The 25,124-nt window shown below is 40.3% G+C and overlaps 1 protein-coding gene across 4 annotated transcripts in view; it reads right to left on the bottom strand.

The window, feature by feature from the left end:
- Nucleotides 1–19,515, bottom strand: part of CYLD (CYLD lysine 63 deubiquitinase) — a 56,876-nt gene extending 37,361 nt beyond the window's left edge. For 2 of the 4 annotated variants that reach the window (XM_025370734.1, XM_025370736.1), the window contains exons 1-5: nucleotides 19,444–19,515; nucleotides 18,725–18,804; nucleotides 11,272–11,898; nucleotides 9,255–9,557; nucleotides 6,645–6,750 (exon numbers count right to left, since the gene is read on the bottom strand). In XM_025370734.1, the coding sequence (XP_025226519.1) occupies nucleotides 6,645–6,750; nucleotides 9,255–9,557; nucleotides 11,272–11,775 (913 nt within the window). In that variant the 5' untranslated portion in view covers nucleotides 11,776–11,898; nucleotides 18,725–18,804; nucleotides 19,444–19,515. Of the gene's footprint in view, nucleotides 1–6,644; nucleotides 6,751–9,254; nucleotides 9,558–11,271; nucleotides 11,926–18,724; nucleotides 18,805–19,351 lie in introns of all 4 variants that reach the window. The other 2 variants (XM_025370738.1, XM_025370737.1) reach the window with 2 other exon arrangements.
- Nucleotides 19,516–25,124: the final 5,609 nt, after the last annotated feature.

Here is a 25,124-nt window from a genome sequence, read left to right as displayed (position 1 = left end):
TGTACCAGATACAAAGGACAAATGTATGACACCACTAATATGAGATACCCAGAGTAGGCAAAGTCATAAGGACAGAGAGCAGAGAACAGAGATGACCAGAGGCTGGAGGGAGAGAGGAACCAGCAGGTATCTCTTGATAAGTATAGAGTTTCTATTTGGGATGGTGAAAAAGGATTCTGGAAATAGTGGTGATGGCTGCACAATTGTAAACATACGTAATGCCACTGAATTATACACTTAAAAATTGTTAAAATGGTACATCTTGTTATGTATATTTTACCACAATAAAAACGAATGAGGGTGACCAGATAAATAAGCAATTTTTTAAAAAGACAAATGAGGGTGGAGGAGTGGGCAACATTTGCACCTTGCATCACAAAAGAGTTTGCCACCCTAACACATGAAGAAATCAGTGAGAAAAAAGACCAATAACCTAACTCAATTTAAAAATGGGCAACAGATGCAAACAGTTCACAGAAAGAAAAATTACCCTTAATCATATGCAAAAATGTTCAACATCACTCATCAGAGAAATGCAAATTTCTATTTGCAAATATATTATATACACTGAAATATATTTTTTATCTATCAGATTGGAACAAAAGTTAATAACACATTCTCATGGGAAAGCTATAAGTTACCCTTGTATGCTACTGGCAGGAACATAAATTGTTATATCCATGACTGAAGGCAATTAACAATATCTAGAAAAATACCAATGCATACACCCTTTCATCAAACAACTCCACTTCTGGGAATATATCCTCCAGATATGCTAGCACGTGTGGGAAACAGATACGTACAGGTTACAGTAACATTGTGTGGAATATCAAAAAGTCAGAAACAACCCAAATATCCATTGATAGGAAACTGGTTAAATACATTATGGAATTTTTTTTCCATACAATGGAAAATTATACACTATAAAAAACAAGAACCTCTGTTTGCATGTATACAAAGAGTTCTAACATATAAAATTAAGAGAATAAAGCAAACGGCAGAAGAGCACATCTAGTACACTCCCTGAATTAAAAGGGAAGGGGAAATAAGAATATTTATATTGTATAAAGAAACACTGGAAAGATACATAAGAAATTCATAAAAACTGTGACTAGTGAGAAACAAAGGATGGAGTAAGCAGACAACTGAGGCAGAGGGGATAAAAATGGAAATGAGATATTTTACTGTACTTTTAAATTTTGATTTGAGATATATGAATGATTTCTTATTTAAATTGTTTTAATAATTTGATAGAGGTTTCTAATTCAAGGGTATGTATGTATTAGTTAAAACCCAAATAAATCCATATGGTCATTATATGTATGACTTCTATCTGAAATGAAAAAGAAAACCCTAAATACTTATCTCTAGTTAATTAGATGCACACTGAAGTATTTAGGAGGAAGTGAACTGGTGTCTGCAGCTTAATGGGAAATGCACAAGAAAACGTGATGGATTAGTACGTGAATAGAGAGGTGGACAGATACATATAAAGCAAGTAAGATGTTGATTGTAGGATCTAGATGATATGCATAAGGATGCTTATGCAATATACAATTTTCAGTTTTTCTGTTTAAAATGTCATAACAAAATGTTAAAAGATGTTTTATTAAAATTCTCAAAATAGAGAACTCATGAATCAATAAATAAGCACCTCAACAGAAAAACAGGCAAAAAATACGTGTTTAATAGAAGACACAAATGTTGTATAAACATATAAAAGGCTGTTCGATCCTACTTGTAATCTGGGAACTACAAACTTTTAAACCACCTTGAGATACCATTTCTCACCTGTCAGACTGACAAAAATTTTAATCAGTACCAAGTGTTGAAAAGGAGGAGGAAACAACCTAAAACCCAAGCGTCCATGAATATTACAATGGGCACCAAACTGTGGGATAGTCACATAACGAAATATATTATGAAGCAGTGAGAGGGAACAAACTACTAAGACCCAAAAGAATCTCAAAATACATTTTAAGTAAATGATGCAAGTAATTTAAAAATCAGTAAGATTTTAACTACATTAAGTTCAAAAGCAGGCTAAACTAAACAGTATATTGGTTATAGAGATATAATTAAGTTATTAAAAGCAAGGAAAAAATTAATGAGCAAAAATCAGAATAGTGGTCACCCTAGGGAGAGATTGCAGTTATAATGAAGACAAGATATTGCAGGTGGTTTTTAAGGTATTTCTAATGTCCTGTTTCTTAACCTAGATGGTCAGTTTCATGAGTGTTCATTATTATTCTTAATATATGTTGTTACATACACTTTTGCAAATACATTCCACAATACAAAGTTTCTTTTTTGAGATGGAGTCTCGCTCTGTCACCCAGGCTGGAGTGCAATGGCACGATCTCAGCACACTGCGACCTCCACCTCCCGGGTTCAAGCGATTCTCCTGCGTCAGCCTCCTGAGTAGCTGGCACTACAGGTGCACGCCACCATGCCTGGCTAATTTTTGTATTTTGAGTAGAGACGGGGGTTTCGCCATGTTGGCCAAACTGGTCTCGAACTCCTGAAGTCACGTGATCTGCCCACCTCGGCCTCCTAAAGTGCTGGGATTACAGGCGTAAGCCACTGCACCCGGCCAAAAGTTTCTTAAATATGAAAATGATCAGCACATTGCCCGTTTTTTTCCTTTTTTTTTTTTTTGAGACATTGTCTTGCTCTGTCGCCCAGGCTGGAGTGCAGTGGCGCGATCTCGGCTCACTGCAAGCTCCGCCTCCTGGGTTCACACCATTCTCCTGCCTCCGCCTCCCGAGTAGCTGGGACTACAGGTGCACACTGCCCATTTTTAAGGATTAAAAATGAATTATTATAATATTAACATAAACATTCAAATGAAATCGTTTAATAGCTATCTCAATTTTAACACGATCAAAACCAAGATCCTGACTTCCAACTCTCACTCCCCGCCTCTGCCTGTTGTCTTTCCCACCTGGGTAAATTGCCCCTCCAGCCTACCAGTTGCTGAGTCCAAACCTTGGAATCATCTTTGATTCTGTTCTCTCTTACTCAAACCTCACACCCAACCCATCTGCAAATCTTGTTAGGGATCTTTACATTATATCCAAAATCCTTCACTTCTCACCATCCTCTTTATACCACCCCAATCCCAGCCACCACCGTCTCTCACATGGATAACTACAACAGTCTCCTTCCTGGTCTCCCTGTCTCTGTCCTCTGTCTAGTTTACTCTCAACAGGCAGCCGGAGAGATCATTTTAAAATGCAAATTAGGGTGAGTTGTCCTTTGTTCAAAACCCACCTAGAGCTCCCCACCTCTGTCACTGTGAAAGCCAAGAATCCACACAACAGCCCACTTAGCGCTACCTGTTCCAGCTCCCACTGCAGCTCCTACCACTTTCTCCCTCACTCCATCTGCTACTACCACAGCCAACTCTTCACATTGCTCAAACTGGCCATGCTGGCTGTGGCCTTGGGCTCTCCCTTGGAATCCACATGGTCACTCCCAAATTTCCTTCATGTCAAGAGCTCATATATCACCCATTTAGAAGGTTCATCAGAACTACCCTATATGAAATTGAAAAATCCTGCCTTACAACCCAGTGCTCCCTTCCCCCTCACCTTCTTTATCATTCTCCATCTTATTATCATGTAATTAATCACATACATTATATACTTACTCTCTCTACTCACTAGAATGAAAACTCCACACAAGAAGAATTTTTACCAGTTTTTCTTCCTACTACATCCCCAACATCTAGGTAAGCACTTAATAATATCTGAACGAAGGAAAGGCCTTTTATTAAACTCTTTTTTAAATGATAAGCACTTATTATAATAGTTAAAAGTATTTTAATTCATAAAATAATAAATTGTATTATCTCCATTAACAATCATGAAAAAGTAAATTAAATTTTGCCAAATAAAATATCAAGCACATACATGCTTTTTCCTGAATATACACCATTTGTTTCCGGAACCAAAAACAAAAATAGCTAGGAATTCCATTTGCAATAAATTAAAAATTGATTTTAAAAAAATCAAGTAAAGTATGTCACAATTTGATGAAGTAAAATTGAAATAACGCTACAGTTGGAATCCTATACCTCCAACTAAATTAATGTGCTCTTGCTGTAAAGCTAAAAACTAAAGCAGAAACCATGCCCTAATGTGAAAAACAAGCATTGATTACTTGCCCCAGCAACAGGAAAACAGGAAGGGCAAACAGTGCAGGCTAAAAGGAACCTTAAGAATCATCTAGTATTAGTCCCTTCATTTTTACAACAAAAGAAACTAAGGACTTGAAATGACCTGAAAAAAAAAAAATTTAGTTTGCTTATTCAATTGTGATCCTTGCTATAGCAAAATTCAGCTTTTATAGAATTAGAGACAAAATATATCTCCATGGAAACAATATTCCCAAGTACATATGTGAGACTGAGAAGTATGGTTTTCTATGCAGGTCTTCACATCCTAAATATACAAATACGATTTGGGGTGGGGAGGTACTGAAAAGAGCACAGTTCTAATCAGACAGGTCTGGATTTAAATTCTGGCTCTACCATTTACTTTGATTTTGGTAATTTTTGTCCATCGGAGCCCCAGCTTTTTATCAGCAAGATGGGGATCATTAAGACCTACATTATAAGTTTGTTAGGAATGTAAAAAAGTATTAAGTCATCTAACTCAGGGCCTGGTACATTCCTGGCTACAGTCTGCCTGCAGGCCTTCTGACATTTTAATCAGAGTTGCATAATGCTCAGTGAGAATCACCATCTCTGACTGCCACTGTTGACTTTATTGCACTAGCCTATATCACAGAGAGCTCCACTAACAGCAAGGCAATGAAACTGTTGATGCTGTTATCAAGAGAAATTGTCAATTACCTGACAACAGATGCTAGGCGCTACTTGTTTGAGGCAAAATAAAAGACTGCTTGATTTTTCTTCTAAATGTAAAGTTGAGCAATCTATTTCTTACTAGAGTCCTGATCCCTGATCAATCATGCCTTCTCAAAACCAAAAGGGATCTCGCAGGTCATCTAGCAAGAATATTCTCCACAGTACATTGGGTTAGATTAGATGACCAATTTCTGTGTAAAGCCTGCTAGTTTAAACCAAGCTCTCACTCAGGTAGCAGTTTATTACATTTTCTGATCCTTCTAATTACCAGGAAGTGTTTTTTCCCCCACTAAGAATGGACAGGTAATGAAAAAGTGAATGAAAATATATTAATGCCACCCTTATACTCATATACTTCTGGAAACAAAAATCTTAATTATTTTCATTTGAGGGTAACAAAGGATATCCTATTTAATAACAGTTCCATAATATAAAAGTCAAGTTCTAAAAATACACCTTGAAGCTTACATTTACATTCTCAACATATATATTAGAAAGTTTGTCTTATACAAAGACTTAAATCTAAGACCTGAAACCATAAAGATTCTAGAGGATAACTGGAAAACTCCTTCTAGACACTGGCTTAGGCAAAGACTTCATGACCAAGAACCTGAAAGCAAATGCAACAAAAATGATAAATAGATGAGACTTAATTAAACTAAAAGGCTTCTGCACAGCAAAAGAAATAATCAGTAGAGTGGGAGAAAATCTTCACAATCTATACAAAGAACTAATATACAAAATCTACAAAGAACTCAAACAAATCAGCAAGAAAAAAACAAACAATCCCATCAAAAAATGGGCTAAGGACATTAGCCCACTTTTAGACAATTATCAAAAGAAGATATACAAATAGCCAACAAGCATATGGGAAAATGCTCAGCATCACCAATTATCAGGGAAATGCAAATCAAAACCACAATGATACCACCTCACTCCTGTGGGAATGGCCATAATCAAAAAATCAAAAAATAATAGATGTTGGCATGGATGTGGTGAAAAGGGAACACTTTTACACTGTTGATGGGAATATAAACTAGTACAACCACTATGGAAAACAGTGTGGAGATTCCTTAAAGATAAAAGTGGCTCTACCATTTGATCCAGCAATCCCACAGCTAGGAATCTACCCAGAGGGAAAAAAGTCATTATAAGAAAAAGATACTTGCACATGCATGTTTACAGCAGCACAATTTGCGATTGCAAAAATATGGAACCAGCCCAAATGCCCATCAATCAATGAGTTGATAAAGAAAATGTTGTACATATATATATATATAAAAACATATATATAGTACATACATACACACACACACACACACACACACACACACCCCATGGAATACTACTCAGCCATAAAAAAGAATAAAATAATGGCATTCGCAGCAACCTGGATGGAATTGGAGGCTATTATTCTAAGTGAAGTATAATAACTCAGGAATGGAAAACCAGATACTGTATGTTCTCACTTACATGTAGGAGCTAAGCTATGAGGATGCAAAGCTGTAAGAATCATACATTGGACTTTGGGGACTCAGGGGGAAAGAATGGGGGTGGCAAGGGGTAAAAGACTACACATCGTGTACAGTGTACACTTCTTGGGCGATGGGTGCACCAAAATCTCAGATATCACCACTAAAGAACTTATTCATGTAACCAAATACCACCTGTTCCCCAAAACTTAAAGAAATAAAAAAAAGAACAAAAATGTTTAAAAAATTGTAAAAAAAGAAAGTCTGCCTTATAAATGTATAAAACAAAGAAAACATACCTGGGATGATATCATTGATGTGCAACAGAATTGTACTTTCAACACACGCAAAACTGCAAAGCTGCACTCCGTCGAATCTTCCATCCCAGTTGCCAATAGGGTTATCCTGCAAATTAAATAATAAACACTAAAATCCTCCTCAATGAAATGTAAATGTGAAAGTCTGTATTTTCCAAAAGAATCCTCCAAAATATTTTACATTGGTAAATGTTAACAATTTTACCTAAAAGAAAGAAAGAATACATTAGGAATAGTTGCCATAGTAATAAGGCTTTGCTTTTTTCGTTTGTTTGTTCATTTTTTTTCCTTAGGGAAATGAGATCCAAGAATAACCAAGTTATATAGTAAACCCCTAGATAAGCAAAGAATCAAAAGTGTTTTTTGTACTTTACTGAACAATATATACTAGTCTATGGAATAACACCCATTTGAGGTTTTAAAAGACAATGTTTTGCATAGAAAGATTCATTAATAATATATTATTTCACCCAGAAACATGCCTCTAATTAGCCCTAGGCTCTTCATATTCCCTGAGTACTTAAATATTGTCGATCTGAACTTCTGTATGCCTTTCTGTACATAAAAAGTCTATTTTCTAATTGTTCTTTTGTCATTTTATGCGCATACAGGAATCTTCTCCAAGATGGAGATGTTTATATTTAATTATTTGATATTCTAATATAGTGCCAACTAGCACTGTGCTGTTCAGGGAACTACATCAGTAGATGGGCCAGACAACTGCCCTGGGCACGAATGTGCACGGCATGCTAAAATGCCCCTGGCAATAGAAGATGAATAGAAGGAAAAGGAGATAAAGAAAGAAGTTCTGGCATTTGCTCTCAAGGACTATAATAGAAGTGTTTGGAATAAATGTCTACACAAGTCAACTATGGGACAGACGGAGGCAGGAAGAGAAGCTGGCAGGGCAAACCTCTAGGCAGCTTGCCCCAGGTAAACAAGCTGACCCCAGACTGCCATCTGAAAAAGGCAAGGCCTAAACCCTAAACAGCTTCTGCCAAGTTTGAGGCCCAAGGTAAAGAACCTGACACAAGGGGAGACCAACCCCGATGACTAGTGGCCCTGTTTCTCCAATCTTCCCTCCATGCAGGCCACAATTCTTGAAATAAAGACAGAATTACTCTTTAAAGAATATTGATTAAAAGGAGTGCTTTATTGTCAGCTATCCTGAGAGGCATACATGTTTTACTCTGGTTCTAACTTTTCACATATTAAGAGTAAATGTTTAGTAACTAACCAATGAGTATCAAATAGAGTTTCCTAGAATTTTCAAGCACAGGAAACACTACACTAAAACAAACATTACCTTACTAACCAAAAGGTATACCTGAATAGATAAAAACGACTAAAAGCATCCCCATGGTGAGTATAAGAGACTACTACTCACGTCCCCTCCTAACTCATTCTAGTATTCAGTAATTCCATATGAATTTCTTTCTTTATACATAACAAAGTCTTGCCAATATGTTCCATATATGATAAAAATGGTCTCGGCCTTTCTCTTCTTATTCTCTCAATGCCACAGGTATAAGTCAACCTGCCACACTGGAATGGATCCATTATTAACAAGTATGATTGTAAGGAAACATTAAAAATAAGTGACAGAAACAAAAGGTCAAAACTTGTATGATTCCACTCTTATGAGGAGCCTAGAACAGGCAAATTCACAGATACAGAAAGCAGAAGAAACTGTGGTTAGCAGAGGTTGGGGAAAGCGGGTAGTTACTGTTTAACAGGCACAGAGTTTCAGTTTGGGGATGATGACAAAGTTCTGGAGATGAGTAGAAGTGACAGTACAACAACGTGAATACACTTAATGCCACTGTATGCGCACTTAAAAATGCTTAAAAAGTAGATTTTGTTATGTATATTTTACCACAATTAAAAAAGGTTTTTAAAATGAATGAAATCCAGTGAGATATTCTAATTATCTATTCCTCAAAATCAATGTGGTTTTCCTCTACTCAGATATTTTCTATAAATGATTTTTATACTAATTATTAAAATATACTAATTATTAAAATGGTAATATTATAATAGTAATAATATACTATATTAGTATATAATAATAGTAATAATGTGCTAATTATTAAAATAGTAAATATACCAATTATTAAAACCAGATCAGCCATTAAATTGTGTGGAATATCATAAAAAAACATAGATTACCCCAAAAAACTTTTTCAAAATAAAGAAAAATAGGACATCATGTAATATATGTGCATTTTGTTTTGTTTTGTTTTGTCTACTGGTCAGCTACAATAAGGCAAATTTAAAGATTGAGAACATTACTCCAGTTTATTCAAATGGGAAAAAAAAAAAACTAAATGTAATTCTACATCTAGACCCCTGTTCTATTTCAATGCTCCTTTAGCAAAGATAAATTAGAACATGTTCTTTAAAGTATTCCAAATTAGATCATGTTAAATATTCGAAGTGTTCAATTTGCAAGTAAATTGGTCCTAAAACTAATACATATATATATAAACTATACATATATAACATATAGGCGTATATATGTTTATGTATATATATAAATATATACAAACTAATACATATATCACAAAGATATTTAATCCAAAATTTTCTTACCATGTCCACACCAACAAAATATCCTAAGCTTTCTTTTCCTGGCAAAACATCACAGAATATAACTGTTCCAGATTCTATTGTTTCTCCAACCTTCAAAGAAACTCTGGAGTTTATTTCCAAAGGAGGAAGTTCGACCTGCATTGTGTCCACAGGACCTGCATAATCACTTTCCAACGCAGTGTCATCATCTTCTATGAGTTCTAGCTTGTCCAATGCAACAAACACGCCACAGTCTTCATCACACTGAAAAAGCTGTTTCCCTTGGTACACCCCGTCAGTGAAACCTTGGCCACGACCTTCTTCCTAGTTTTTAAGAGAGAGGGGAAAGAAATAGATATAGAAAGACTACTCATAGGGAAAGGGGTTCATTCTAGGGATTTCAGGAAAATCACTCTGGAAAAATTCTAAATGACACATATAATAAATAATATAATTATTAGCAGTTGCTGTTGGATTTAAGGTGTTTAAAAAAATAAGAAAGAAGTTGTATCTGATGCTGAAATATTATCTGATAATTTCAATTAATAACTCTATTATGAAAAAGCTAGGCTGAATTCCACGTTGTGATTCTAACATTAATTTGGTTATGAAAAGAAAATGTTACTTTAAAATAGCAGTAATGTTAGCTCCATTCATTAAGCACTTACTGCCAGCCACTGTGCTAAATCCTGTATCAATGTACCACAAAAATACTACAAGTCATGTACTATTAACACCACTGTACTGGTAAGCATGCAGAATGAGAGAAGTTAAGTAGCTTTGTTAAGTAACCTGGCAACCCAGCTAGTACATGGCTTAACTGGGATTCAAATTCCTAATTGTTTACAATCACTGCTTTAAAAAAAATTAAATCAAGAAGCAAAGAAGACATGCAATTCTACTGGCAATGTCAAAATGTAACTGGCATTTCAGTTACTGTGAATGAATATTAAGTTTGGAAACATATCACAGCATTCTTGGGTCTCCTTCCAGTAGAAATAAATTCCAAGGATGTTCACATATATTATCAGGGACAATCACAAGCAAGTTTAAATTTCTGCAACTTTTTTTCAAAAATTTTATATCTAAATTGTTATTACTTAATAACATACATTAAGAAGAACTAAGAAACCTATAGATGATAATGAAAGGTAATTAACACGGCCGGGCGCGGTGGCTCACGCCTGTAATCCCAGCACTTTGGGGGGCCGAGGCGGGCGGATCACGAGGTCAGGAGATCAAGACCATCCTGGCTAACACGGTGAAACCCCGTCTCTACTAAAAATGCAAAAAATTAGCCGGGCGAGGCGGCGGGCGCCTGTAGTCCCAGCTACTCGGGAGGCTGAGGCAGGAGAATGGCGTGAACCCGGGAGGCGGAGCTTGCAGTGAGCCGAGATCGCGCCACTGCACTCCAGCCTGGGTGACAGAGCGAGACTCTGTCTCAAAAAAAAAAAAAAAAAAAAAGAAAGGTAATTAACAACTTTTGATGTAACTATTTACAACTGGTAGTGTTAATGCTTAATATAGGCAATGTTAAAATTTCTAAAATATAAATGCCTGCAATAACCAGGTGAACCTCTTTGTATGTTCCCATCATAGCACATAGCTTTTTAAAACTTTCAACATCATCTTTACAGCATCGCAATTCATCATTAAAAAGTAAACAAAAAAATTAAATCAAGAAGCAAAGAAGGCATGCAATTCTATTTGCAAGAATGTCAAAATATAATTGACATTTAAGTTCTTGAGAATGAATAGTAAGCTTAGAAACATATCACAGAGTTCTTGGGTCTCTTTCCAACAGAAATAAACTCCAACGTGATTTTCACACATATTACCAGTGATAACTATAAGCAAGTTTTGGATTATGGATTTATCCATAACATGGATTCATCAGCAAGGATGATGAATATTAAAAATTACAGAAGACTCTTGGGAAAATATTTTTGTATTTAAAGGAGAAAAATACATATGTGCATACAAATACACATAGACACACAAACACAAACACACTACTAAAATGGTTTATCAAACTTACCAGCAATTCAACTCCAAAGAATATTCCAGAGACTGTCCTCTCTGCTAACAGGGGTCCTCTGAAGCGCACAACTCCAGGAAATTTTTCTTCCCCAGATCTCAACTGTACTTTCACAGGGCAGCCCACGTCTATTTGGAGGCCTTTACTTAGTCTGTTTCTGTTTTTAAACAGGCTGAACCTCTCCTCACAATTGGTAATTGCCAAAAGTAACTCTGTGAACTTTTCATTTATCTCTGCAACATCCTTTTCATCAACAAAGAGAACTGCATGAGGTTGCTCTAGAATTTTTAATCCAATATGATTTTTCTTGCCTTTTGCAGAAGGAATCCTTGAATGCCCCACAGAACGATCTTGAATATACTGTCCTATACTTCCCTTCGGTACTTTAAGGAGCTTTTGTGTTTGTTTGTCTGTAACGCTGCATTCTTGAAGAAGCAAATAAAAACTCCGCTCTTCCCAGTAGGGCGAAGTAACTTTTTCTTGGCTCCATAAGCCTGAACTCATTGTGATATTAACTTCAAAATACTAATTCAAAAAAAGGAAACTACTAATAACTTTGTCATAAAACCACAAAAAATAAATTCAGTGGCAGTCCCAAAGCATGTTTTCAGCAACGTGGTGTCCATGCTGTAAAAAGAAAGGAAATCTAAATGCCTGCTGAAGAAGCAAAAATAAACTTTAGACTTCATTCTACATGACTGAAAATTAAGACTGAAGACTTTTAAAATTTTCATTTGACCGGTAAACACATAAATGAAATATTTTCAAAAAAACATCTAAAAGAGTTAAAGACATACAGTATATTACTTCTATCTACTGCAACTGTGCATATTTAATTAATGAAATCCAATTATAAGGTACTTTCAAAGACAACACAATAATGTTTGCTTCCAAGACAGTGAAATTTATAAAATCAGATTCTAGTAAAAACTTTTAAAGGTTACCCTTATATACATATTCTAATTTTTAAAAAATTTATTTTTATTTATTTATTTATTTTGAGACAGGATCTCACTTTTGTGGCCCATGCTGGACTGCAGTGGCACAATCATGGTTCACTGTGGCCTCGACCTCCCAGGTTCAAGTGATCCTCCTACCTCAGCCTCCCGAGTAGCTGGTATTATAGGCACGTATCACCACACCCAGCTAAGTTTTCTATTTTTTGTAGGGACAGGGTCTCACTATGTTGTCTAAGCTGGTCTTGAACTCCTGGGCTCAAGTAATCCTCCTGTCTTGGCCTCCCACTGCGCTGGGATTACAGTCGTAAGCCACCAGGCCGGGCCCATGTTCTGACACTAATAAACTTTTAAAAGTAGCATTTGGGGCTGGGCTCTGTGGCTCATGCCTATAAATGATAGCTATGATATGGCCATATTTTGATAATGGAACATTTTACCTCTGACTAAACTTCATTTCATATATTTTGTCTGAAGATGGGCAATGTTCATCACATTAATCATAATTATCATCTAATTTCTCAAATCGCAAATATCAGATATTATAATGTGACTATATTACAAATATTTTAAAAATCAATTTTGTAGCATCAAAACTTGTACCATAGAGCAAGAGAATATCATGATACAATTGCATTCTAATTTATTTCTATGATTTCTTTTTCAAATTTTCATTTATTTTATTTACTTATTTATTGAGACAGCATCTTGCTCTGTCACCCAGGCTTGAGTACAGTGGTGTGATGATAGCTCACTGCAGCTTCAAACTCCTGGGCTCAAGTGATCCTCCCGCCTTGGCCTTCCAAGGTTCTAGGATTACAGGCATGAGCAACTGCACCTGGTCCTCATTTAAAATTTTTACAAGAATAATAATCTTTCCAATGAAGTAGCCTTATTCTCAAACCTATTTTAACTGATGGTTAAAAAACTACACAATTTCATTAATTCAAACGGAGACTTTACTTTATTATTTTAATTAATTTTCTGCTGAAAACAATAGTTCCCAGGTATCCCTGTCATAAGAGTGTGGCTATCTGGTTTCCAAATACAGGACTTATTTCATCCTTCCTTGAGATAGAGGTATCCATTTCCATTATTCTGGATAATGGCTGCAATTGATAGCACTATCATATTTATTTTATTCTAGCAATTCAGAAATAAATACTCCTAAAACTAAAGAACCAAATTTTAGATTTAATCACTTAATGATCAAACAACCTGGCAAATCTATATACAGAGGAACGCTTCTTTTAGAAAGCACTGCTAGATAATGAAGTATTCCATAATGGTAACGTTTTTAAAAGTCTCTCCCTCTACAAGACAGCATGAGACATGTGGTTTAGCCAAGACAGGATACAGCTTAGGCACCCCCTTCAAACCAACCTGACTGAACTATCTGTGTAACACTCAGTGAGGGTAAAGGCAGAGGTAGCATGAAGTGGTTCTCTTTTTTTTCTTCTTCTTTGTGGTGTGTTTGTTTTCATTCCACTTGAGGGCACTGTCTACTTCAGCAAGAATGGTATCAATTCATATCTGCCACTTACATAAGACACCTGTGGAAACCTCTATCTTGACACCATATAAACAAAACTCCTTTTAAGGGCTGCCCAAACAGCTACCCAACCCCTCAGTTTGGTTCTATTCCTTTAAAGGACCAAACTGAAGTGTTGGTTCTTTTTGACCAAAATGCTTTTAACACATCAACACTTTCCACAAGAAAATGTCCTTAGTTTTTTCTTGATCGTTGATGTATCATTATGACTGTAAATTATTTTGCATAACTCTTGATCTGCAAGGCTGTTATTTTGTTAAAAGGCTGTACCTTATGCTTCCTGAGGTCACGAATGCTTTCTACAGATCTACTGTCTAGAGTTTTCCCTTGCAATCAGCCATTTTCTGTGGTTTCCTGCTGTATGCATTTGACTCCTTTTACGGCCTTGTTGCTTTTCAACTTACTGCTTCAAATCAGTTCTGAGAAGCCAGGTGGTGAAACATGTTTGTGTGTTTGAAAAACAAAGCAACAATCGTGAAAAGAGGTACGCATACATTCTGAAAGGGTCTTTCGGAGCAAAGTGCACATAAGCTTTACTGAATAGAGATTTTGGTCACTTCCAGAAGGTTATGATAGTCAAAAAGCAACATCCAAAACACTGAGCTGTGGTTTTGGTTCTCTTTAAAACGTATTCAGATTTTTTGGACCAAAAGTTTTTTGAAAAGGGTAAAGCAATTCTATTTTGAAAAGAAATTCTTTTTTTAAAATTCCTAAGATTAATGTCTTCAAATATTACAATCAGAAACTTCCTTGAATCTTAATTATTGCTTTATACCAACAGCTCTTACTCTATTGGTCCTCTAGCTTAACTATTCATGTCACAATTCAAAATAAAAATCATTAGTGCTAATAATCTATTATTAAGACAAAACTAAATTACTACATGTGCATTAGGACACTAGGTTAAATAAATTTGATTATAAGCTTGCTTTCTGAAATAATTTAAGGGAGGGAATCCACAGTAAAAATTGATATAACTGCTAGGTTTATGAAAATGCTTTGGGTAATAAACAATAGCTTTCAAGTACCATATTTTAAAGTGAACTCTACAAGGAGCAGTAACTTTTTCCCTAACTTTCATGAGTACAAGTGGAAATGAGCTTAGACTTAGTAACACGATGGGTCATGTTAGACAACTAGAACAGTCAAGCGCAAGTTATCAAATATTTCAAAAGCATTATCCAAAAATAAAGGATACAGCCTTTCCTCTTTCAGAAAGAATACATTAAGAACAGGTTTGAAATTATCTGATTAAAAATTGATTCTCTTCATTGTAACTGATAGAGAAAGTTGAATGGGAAACTTCACAGCTCGAGCCTAGAGATATACAAGGCAATAAACTGAATGATCATTAATATTCTCAGCCAGGCGCGGTGACTCACGCCTGTAATCCCAACACTTTGGGAAGCCAAGGTGAGTGAACAGGTTGAGCCCAGGAGTTCGAGACCAACCTGTGCAACATAGTGAAACTTCATCTCTACAAAAAGTACAAAAGTTAGCCAGGTGTGATGGCATGTGCCTGTAGTCCCCGATACTTGTGAGGCTGAGGTGGGAGGATGGCTTGAGTCCTGGAGGGAAGGGCTGCAGTGAGCCATGATCCTACCACTGTACTTCAGCCTGGGTGAAAAAGCAAGACCCTGTCACGTACTCTCTCACATATACACACACACTCATATATATATATGTATGTATGTATATATATGTATGTATGTGTATATATATACACACACTCATATATATGTATGTATATATATGTATGTATGTGTATATATATACACACACACTCATATATGTGTGTGTGTGTGTATATATAGTACTCAAAAGACCAGTATTACAATAAAAATATGCTAACATACATTTCTCCCCACTATAGAGGTGAATATAACGCCAACATTCTACTTTCACTAGGATGTGCACAGTAGTTAAATAGTTAAAGTCTTAGGTACCCCAAGCAGTAAACACTGACTCAACACACTATGAAGGGAAAGATCTAAATCACATTGTAAATGAGTTATTTATCATCAAGAAGGTTGGTTTGTTAGTTTGGTATTTTTCATGCTTTCAGTACAGAGTTAGATAGTGAAAACTACATCATCTAGGCTAGGCACAGTGGCTCACTCCTGTTATCCCAACACTTTGGAGGCTGAGGTGGGAGCATCCCTTAAGCCCTGGAGTTCAAGGCTTTAGCGAGCTGTGATAGCGCTACTGCACTCCAACCTGGGCGACAGAATGAGAGCCTGTCCCAAAAGCAAGAAAAAAAAACCAAAGAAGATAAAATTAGCATGGTGTGGTGGTGTATGCCTGTGGGCCCCGCTACTCGGGAGGATGGGAGGATCGCTGGAGCCCAGGAGGTCCAGGCTGAAGTGAGCTATGATCACGTCACTGCACTCCAGCCTGGGTGACAGAGCAAGACCTTGTCTCAAAAAAAAAAAGGAAAGAACAACAACAACAACAACAACAAAAAACATCAATCCACATTCACTCAGCTTCTGCCTTTAAGTAAAGGCCTAGGGAACAGCAAGACAACGGAAGGAAAAAGAAGCACAGCTAAATTCAAAGTCACTGTAGGGCAGGTGGGGATGAGGGGTCAGTGTGAAGGGAGAAATTTTCATTTGTATTCTCTTATTACTTTGCAGGTTGAATCACTTTGAGTGAGTATATTACAAATGACTCATCTAAATACTGTCTTACTTCAGGCTGGATAACTGTGTGATTATAAATATCCTGCTAATAAATACTGAATGAAAATTACCAACGAGTTGAAACACAGTAATATGTTTAACCCTAAAGCCATGTTGAACACAAGGCCTTTCCTTTGGGGACACTGAAGAAGGAGAACAGTTCAGGTTCACATAGATTTGAAAACATTTCTGGTTATCTGAGCTTGTTGATGGTCTGGATTCTAAGTAAAGGGGAACTTACTTGTATTAAGATAAAGTCATTAAACCAAGATGAGGGTTGGAAGGCACAAATATTTATCAATTTTCCATGAAGGCAATGGAAAGATGATCAGGAAATAAGTTTTACATGAAAATGTTAAAAATTACAATTACCACATTCTGAAAGGCAACATACACTACAAATGAACATCAGTAGCTACAGAAAACTAACAATGGTTAGCTTATCCAGAAGATACAGTGTCTTTCTGATTCTCAAGTTATCAGGTTATATTGTTCATAAGGATCTCACAAAGACAGATCCAATTCAAGAGCTTTTTGCATCTCTTGAGATATCCTGCTTGTTCTAAAAAGGAAGCTACCTAAATTAGAATAAAAATTACAATACTAAATTCTGCCCCTAATTACCAATGGCAAAGAGGTAGGAAGGTCAGCGTGGACACCAAAGAAAGAAGACATGTGGGCCTTTTCCCAAAAGCTTCTAGATAGCTAGAATGATTATTCTTTTAAAAAAGAACACCTCTCACTAAAAGACAAAGTTGTTATATTTCTAAACAGCTAAAGAATAGGGATACAGAGATTCCGTGGCCAGAAAAAAAGACTGAGTCCGTTTTAATTTTCCTCAATGACTAATTTGTGTCACAAGTACACAGTCCCTAATATAAGTGGGATTTATAAGGTTAAAAGAAAAGCAAAGCCTCTCAGATCTGCATATTCCCGCCGGAACACGGAATACTGCTGCCTCTCTAGTGTTAAACCTAGCCACTCCACCGCCAAACTGTGAATTCCCCAAGTCCTTCATTTTTATATTATCCAGTGCCCACACGAGAGCCTGGCATATGCTAGGCACTGAATACGGAGAAATGAATGAAAGACTCAAGTGCCAACAGTGAAAACAAAATTGCATTTCCTCCTCCTGTTTAAGGGATTAAAACAAGAGAAAGAGAAAAGAAAAAGACTAAGGAATTGGGAATATTTAATGAATTTTGCCTAAAACTTCACTAATTCTCTGGATAAAATGAAATCATGCTAAACCACTTCATTGTTACACATATAAGAAACAAATACAGAAAATTTCACAATTACGAAACCAAGTTGTTTTGAGGTTTATTTGAAACTAGCTTCCTAGAGCCTCACTAGCATGTATCTACTTAGAAATTCTGTTCAACCAATCGGAAAAAAAAAACTAATTTAAGATCATAGTGTGAAAATCAGGAACAAAATACTAATAGTTCGATAAACAACATAAGTATTCCTTTCTCTCTCCTTGTGCTGAAGACTTCCTTAAATCAAACAAAACCACAGTTTAGGTGTGCCAGACTACAAAAATTATTGCTGCTTAATGTTAGTTGTTGCTTTATACAACAAGTCTTATCTGCTTCTCACAAAAGTTACCACCCAAAGGAAGGTTTATTTGCAAGAATACTATACAATTTTGCAGCAGAATATTAGAGAATGTTCTGGGTGTTATCGACATCCAGAGTACATGAACTTCAATAAGAATTTCCAGCAAATCATTTTCTCCTAATACTGTTCTAGTTCAAATCCACCCACTACTCAGTGGGGAATGGCAGGCTAAATTCTTAAGGCCATTCAATCTACTTGGGGCATGAGGGGGTGTGTAGAAAGCCAACAATCAAATGAACACCCTCTCAAGGCCTGGGTGCTTCTGAGAGCCAATGATTGCAAAATGAACAATCCTATTAAGATCTCTAGCCCATATTCAAAAGCAAGGTAGGCATGCTCCTCAGCTGAGCTAAGGATACAACTTTCCAGGAAAAACTGGAGAAAAGAAAGTGGCGGGGATGATGGGGGCTGGGAGATTGCAAGGCCACAGGCTTGGTGGCTGGAAGATGACAACTATCCTAAAACATTCAAATGCCAAGGGGTGGAAAAGAAACGATGCCAAGTGCATGAATAACCGGCAGCTGACCCAGCTGAGTACCAAACTCAACACCATCTTCCTCAAGATTTCATGACTTCCCTTCCGCCCCCCTTCCGCTCCCCCCCCCACCATTGTTAACATGAAAGAAAAACATAAAGAATACCTGTCACAACAGGGCGCACCTTTCAACTAAGGAACTCCAGGTGGCTGTGTAGAACCATCCTCACCCTGGAAAGGGGGAAACTGAAAGAAAAAGCAGAACACGCCATTAACGAGGCCAGAACCCCGACTGCGATTTCTGGACGGGAGCCACCAACACCCGCAAAATCGATCGCTGCATACGCCCCGCGGCGCGGACGGTAGGAATCATAGCCCCGAGCTCCTGAGGCCAACCGTGGCCGTCGGGGCCCGCCAGCGGCCTGTGCCTCAGTCTCCCCATCTGTAAATGGGGTGGGGGGCGAGGAGGGGGACAGTGTCCCGCGCGACTCCCGCCCCAAGTCCTCTCTCCTCCGAGGGTCCCGACGGTGGAGACCCGGCACGCTCCCCGGACTCGGAGCCCTCCCGGGAAGCCTCGGGGGATGGGGAAGCCCCGGGGATGAGGAAGCCCGGGCTGACGTCAGCGTGCTCGGCACCCCACTGGCCCGGCCGGCTGGGGCCCGGGCAACTAACGGGCCGGCGCCGAGGGCCCGACGGTCGCCGCAGCGGCTCCGGACGCCCTGAGGCCGGGTGGCTGCGCCGAGGGGATCCGGCCGCCCGCCGCCCGCCGCCTGCCGCCCGCTCACTCACTAACCTCGGGCGGCGGGGCGTCGCCCCTCGCCCCGGCTCCCCAGCCTGCGTCCCGGGCCGGCCCCGGCGCCCCACACCCACCGCCCTAGTATTTACCTCCGACGCGCGGCCCCCGCGCAGCCGAACCTGCTACCTGGGCCCGCCCCCACCTGCCCCGCCTCCGAACCGCCCAGAGGAGAGGGAGGGAGCGGGGGCGGAGGGGGCAGACGCTGCACTGGCCAATCGCAGGCCGAGCTGCTCTCTTGAGCGGGCCCTGATTGGGCCTCCCTATGACAGACCTTCCTCCAATGGCTGCCGGCCCGGCGCCGGCCGAAGGGACTTTCCGCTCTGTCAAGCTCGGTGGAACCAAAGGGAAAGCGGAGGGGCGGGGCGGAGAAGAGCGGGGGATGGAGGCGGGAAGCTCAAGCTGATTGGGCGAAAGGCTGTGGGTGCCGCGTCACCATTGGCTGGTGCCGGAGACGGGGCGGGGCGGGGCGCTGCGCTGTCACCAGCTCCACCTCCCGTGCTCCTGCCTCAGCTGTCAAAACTGTAGACGCTTAGGTTTGGGCTGGGTTGAGAGTCCAGATGAAGGTTGGGAATAGGATTCCAGGATGCCGTGAGAGAGCAAAGCTTTAGAATCAGACCTCACTTTGAATCTTTGGCGCTTTCATTCAGTGGCTGCGTGACTCGGGGAAGTCACAACCACACTGTGCCTCAATGTCCTCATCTGTAAAATGGAGATCATAGTATCGGTTGTCGTACAGGATTGTGGCAAAATACTGAGTTAAAGTTTCTGGCACGCAGTACCAGCTCAGGAAAGGTTCATCTCTTCCTCCCCCGCAGATTCGGCCTGGGACGCTTGCTGTTTCCGAACCTCTGTTGCCACCTATCCCAGTTAGGAGGGAATTTTCCCAAGGATGGTGAAGAAGGGATTTCCACACGCCGCCTCACTCAGCCCTGCACCCCTGGCCACCAGCCAGGACTTAGGGTGTAGTTAAGGATCTTTCAATTAGAAGGGAGGCTTCTGATTCCCAAAAGTACTCAAAATATTTAAGGAAGTGCTTTTTATAATCAGTCCCAGAGCCTTGCTGCACTGGATACTCCTGTTAATTAATTTCTTCTCCTTTGACATTTTAAGTGCTAATTATAGGAGAAGGTGATTAACACTGAGAAAGGAGGAGGGGTGTGTGTGTGTGTGTGTGTGTGTGTGTGTGTGTGTGTGTATGTTTAACCATGACACAAATTTCCCCCAGTGGAAAGTAACATGTTTCTGGAGATCCAGGGAATTTAAACCAATGAATACATAAAAGTAGTCACATGAGTGACGAGTAACAGTAGCAGCAGACAGGCCACCACTCTTCCCTGCCATAGTCATCCAAAATGAAATGAGCATCTTTTGAAAACCTAAGCCTCTTTCTACTCCTGTCCCTCTTTTGTCACCCCTATCTTCCTGTATTCCAAACTTCACGACCACACTGCCAAAGGAAGCCATAAGTTGGAAATCAACAGGCCTGGCTTGTGTGGCCTTAGGCAACACCGTTCTCCTCTACATCTTTATTCTCCAACAAAGCTGGAAGGACTCTGAGGTCACAGTCCAACTGTCTGGAAGAAAATTTCAGCTGAAATTTGGTTTTGCCTAACCCATACAATAAGAAGGAGGAAAGAGAAAAGAATGTAAAGGAGAGAGATTTGCGGTCCTTTTAGGCAAGGCAAACATTCTCATGCTACGGCTGGGAGCACTTCTCTTATCTGCAGGATCTACATCCACTGGTCCCTTAAGGCATTTGAGTTTGTCACTCTGGACTGGAATATTTTCATGTCCCTTCTTTTTGTTTTTGTTGTTGTTGCTGCTGGGGATTTTTGTTTGTTTGTTTGTTTGTTTTGAAACAGAGTCTTGCTCTGTTGCCTAGGCTGGAGGGCAGTGGTGCGGTCTCGGCTCACTGCAACCTCCGCCTCCCAGGTTCAAGAGATTCTCCTGCCTCAGCCTCCCAAGTGGCTGGGATTACAGGCGCCTGCCACCATGCCCAGCTAATTTTTGTATTTTTAGTAGAGACAGGGTTTCACCATATTGGCCAGGCTGGCCTCAAACTCCTGACCTCAAGTGATCTGCCTGCCTCGGCCTCCCAAAGTGCTGGGATTACAGGCATGAGCCAACGTGCCCGGCCCATTTTTGTGTCCTTTCGGTTGATGGCGTTTGGTGCTGCTGAGGTCTCTACTTCCATAGGGCTTTCTTCCCCAGGGTCTGTCCTGTCATATGTTCACTGACTCAGTGCCGGGGCCTGACAACATCTAAGGGATCTTCATCCAAGTCAAGCCTGACAAATAGGGCTTATCTCAATTATCGTTTCCTATCAATTGGGAATGGCTGCCTAGAACATTGCGTTAAAGCTAATTCTGAACTTGTATTCAGGCTCACAGGCAAGAGAGATGTCTGCCAGGGGATGAGATGGGGAGATAGTGTCATGGTGCTATTATTTGCAGTCTTTGGTAAACCAGCCTCTCACTTTACAGATGGGAGATGAAGGCCCAAAGACAGTAAATTACTAGCCCCCTGTCACTCAGGAGATGGGCCGACACCCTGATTCCAAGCCAAGGCTCTTTCCACCTCTGTTAAAAATGGATTCCCCAACTGAAATGCTCATCCTCTCTGCCTTCCAAATCCTCCCTTCATGGAGGACCTAGTCAAAGTCCTTTACAGACATGTCTTCGCAGAGGGCTCCAGCCCTCACTAATGACCTCTCTCAATCCACCACCCCACAGCCTCTTCCATCCAACCTGGTCCTGGGTTCGTGGAACTAGTGGTTGAGTTATTGAGCAGGTACCAGGAAACAGCAATGTACAAGAGAGATACCACCCTCCCTCTGGCAAAAAAATGCAAACTAAAATACTCATTAGATGATCACTTACTTAATTAAAGCTGTGATAAGCCTCAGAAGAAGAATCTCTCTGAGCATGCCTAAGGGGAGGTTGGCCACTCAGGGAAGGCCTGTTTGAGGAAGTCACCTTTGAGATGAGATGGGAAAGATAACTGGCAGGCAGGAGTGAGGGGGAACACTCCAGAAATAGGGAACAGGAAAGTGCATGACCTGTTGAAGAAATGAGGGCACAAAAGGGCCTTGGGAGCCAAGGATAGGGGTTGTTCTCCATCCCAAGAGCAATGGGAAGCTTTTGAAGGGTTTTGCAGGGAACATAACGCTGGTTCTTGTTTTTTGTTTGAGACGGGGTCTCACTCTGTTGCCCAGGCTGGAGTACAGTGGCACAATCATAGCTCACCGCAGCCCTGTCTCCTGGGCTCAAGTGATCCTCCCAGCTCAGTCTCCCAAGTAGCTGAGACTACAGGTACACACCACCATGCCCAGCTAACTTTTCTCTTTTGAGTAGAGATGAGGGTCTCACCACGTTGCCCAGGCTGGTCTTGAACTCTTGGCTTCAAGAGATCCTCCTGCCTTGGCCTCCCAAAGTGCTGGGATTACAGGCATAAGCCACTGTGCCTGACCTAACACTGATACTAAGCTGTCTTATGTCGTTCTGTCATTGCACACAGCAGGAACCTAACATAAAACTATTGAATTGAATGGCGCTTTCCCCGCGGAGGATGGTAAACTCCAGGTAGCCTCGTAGGGGCATGGGACATAGAGTAACAACACATGGTCAGGACTCAAGGAAACCTGCTCAGTAGCACCAGTCATGGTTATTGACTAGACTCTGCTCCATGCTTCCCAGTGCCTACCATGGGGTACCTCCTATTTGCATTCTCTCCAAATTTGATGTCTCTTTTATATCCTACCACCTGCTCAGCATCTCCACTCAACACAGCCAGAAGCGAACTCCTGATATTCCCCACCAGCACCCCCTGCAATCCCTCTGCACTCCCCATCTTAGTAAATGGCAACTCCCAGATGTCCATCCAACCTCCCATGGCTCCAGCCATTTCCCACCAATCCTGTGAATATGGGCATTCAGAATGAACACTGGGCCAAGGGGCTAACTGGACCAGGTATCCACACAAGCAAGGATACGTCACAGGCGCTTTCTCCATGGTAGCCCAGCACAGTGTTTTGATCCATGGATGACGGGTTGAGGTCTTCCATCTCTGAGATGTGCTTATCTCTTAGGCAAGGGAAATTCCAAGTGCGACTGAACATTCTGTCTGAGGACTTTTACTCTGACCACCTAAAAGCTCTTTTTGATAAGATAAAGGGGATTACTTTAATCATCTTTAAACTAATCCAGCTGAACTATAAATCCATGCTCTCCCATTTGAGCTATTTGCTGGTATCAATGACAAATAATTTCTATGTTTGATTTTTAAAACACACACAGAAAGCTCTTTATTAAAGGGAACTCTCTGCTACATCTGGATCCCATTTTGGGCAGTTGATGCATTAGGGATTGTTCCATGTCCCAGGGAATCTTCCTCCTTTAGAAAGGAGACAGAAACGCTGTCAGAAAAAGGGTGACTCGTTCTTTTTTTTTTTTTTTTTTCTTTTCAGACAGAGTCTTGCTCTGTCGCCCAGGCTGGAGTGCAGTGGTGCAATCTCGGCTCACTGCAAGCTCTGCCTCCCAGGTTCACGCCATTTTCCTGCCTCAGCCTCTTGAGTAGCTGGGACTACAGGCACCCGCCACCACACTCGGCTAATTTTTTGTATTTTTTAGTAGAGACAAAGTTTCACCGTATTAGCCAGAATGGTCTCGATCTCCTGACATCAGCCTCCCAAAGTGCTGGGATTACAGGTGTGAGCCACCGTGCCCGGCCAGGGTGACTCATTCTTATAAGCTGCCCCAACTTCTATTTTCTGCCCCCTTTAATAAAGAAAGTGGATCCTTCCTTCATTCAACAAATATGTACTGAGCACCTACTATGTGCTAGGCACCTTTGTAGACTCTGAGGACACTGCAGTGAGCGTGGTTCCTGTTCTCCAGAAGCTGACATTCTAGGGGAAGGGAAAACTGACCACGTGTCAGGTAGTTCATGCACAGAAGACAATACAAAGGAGGGTAGGCAGTGATTGGAAACTGCTATTTAGGTAGATCGTTCAGGGAAGGACTACCTCATGTAGGTGGCATTTGAACTAAGACCCGAAGGCAGTGAAGAAGCCAACCACACCACCGTCTCAGGGAACAGTGTTCCCATAGGAGAGGACAGGTGAGTGCAGACGTCTGGAAGCAGCAATGTGCCAGGTGTCCTCAGCAATGTGCCTGGTATGCTCAGGGAACAGCAAAGAAGCCAGTGAGGTTGGAGCCCAGAGAACAGGTATGAGTGGCAAAGGGGAGGCCAGAGAGGACACAGCGGGTCCAAGTCAGATGAGACCTTGACTTTTCCCCTGCACCAGACAAGAAGTCCTGGAGAGTTTACATCAGAGCAGTGGCTGATCTGACTTATGTTTTAATAGGTTCACGCTTCATGTCAAAGGCAGTAACAGGGAGACTGATGCAGTAACCCAGGCAAGGATGGATCCCAAAGGGAACCCCTTGTTTCCTGGGGGTGGAGGCAGAGGAGGAGAGAGGGAGGGGTGCAAGGGGATGTGGAACTGAAGATATCAAGAGATAAGTTGCTACAAAGCAGAAAGAGATGTAGCACTCCTGAAAAGAAGCATTTTCAGGGTAAGTGATCGGGGAGTGGTGATGCTTAGGGGACTGGATCTGTGGATTGTTCAGGAAATAATAATAAGTTGTGATTAAATTTAGAGGGAAAAAAACTGTCCAAGGGAAGCCAATCAAAGAACCTGGATTGCCGGTCTTCCCTGCTGTGATCTCTGCCTGTGATTCTCCAGGGGAAATGTCCTTTATGACCTTAC

Source organism: Theropithecus gelada, chromosome 20 (assembly GCF_003255815.1).
Source record: "Theropithecus gelada isolate Dixy chromosome 20, Tgel_1.0, whole genome shotgun sequence".
Lineage (NCBI taxonomy): Eukaryota > Metazoa > Chordata > Mammalia > Primates > Cercopithecidae > Theropithecus > Theropithecus gelada.
The sequence above is the reverse complement of the archived record's forward strand: the minus strand, read 5'-3'. Positions and strand labels throughout refer to the sequence as shown.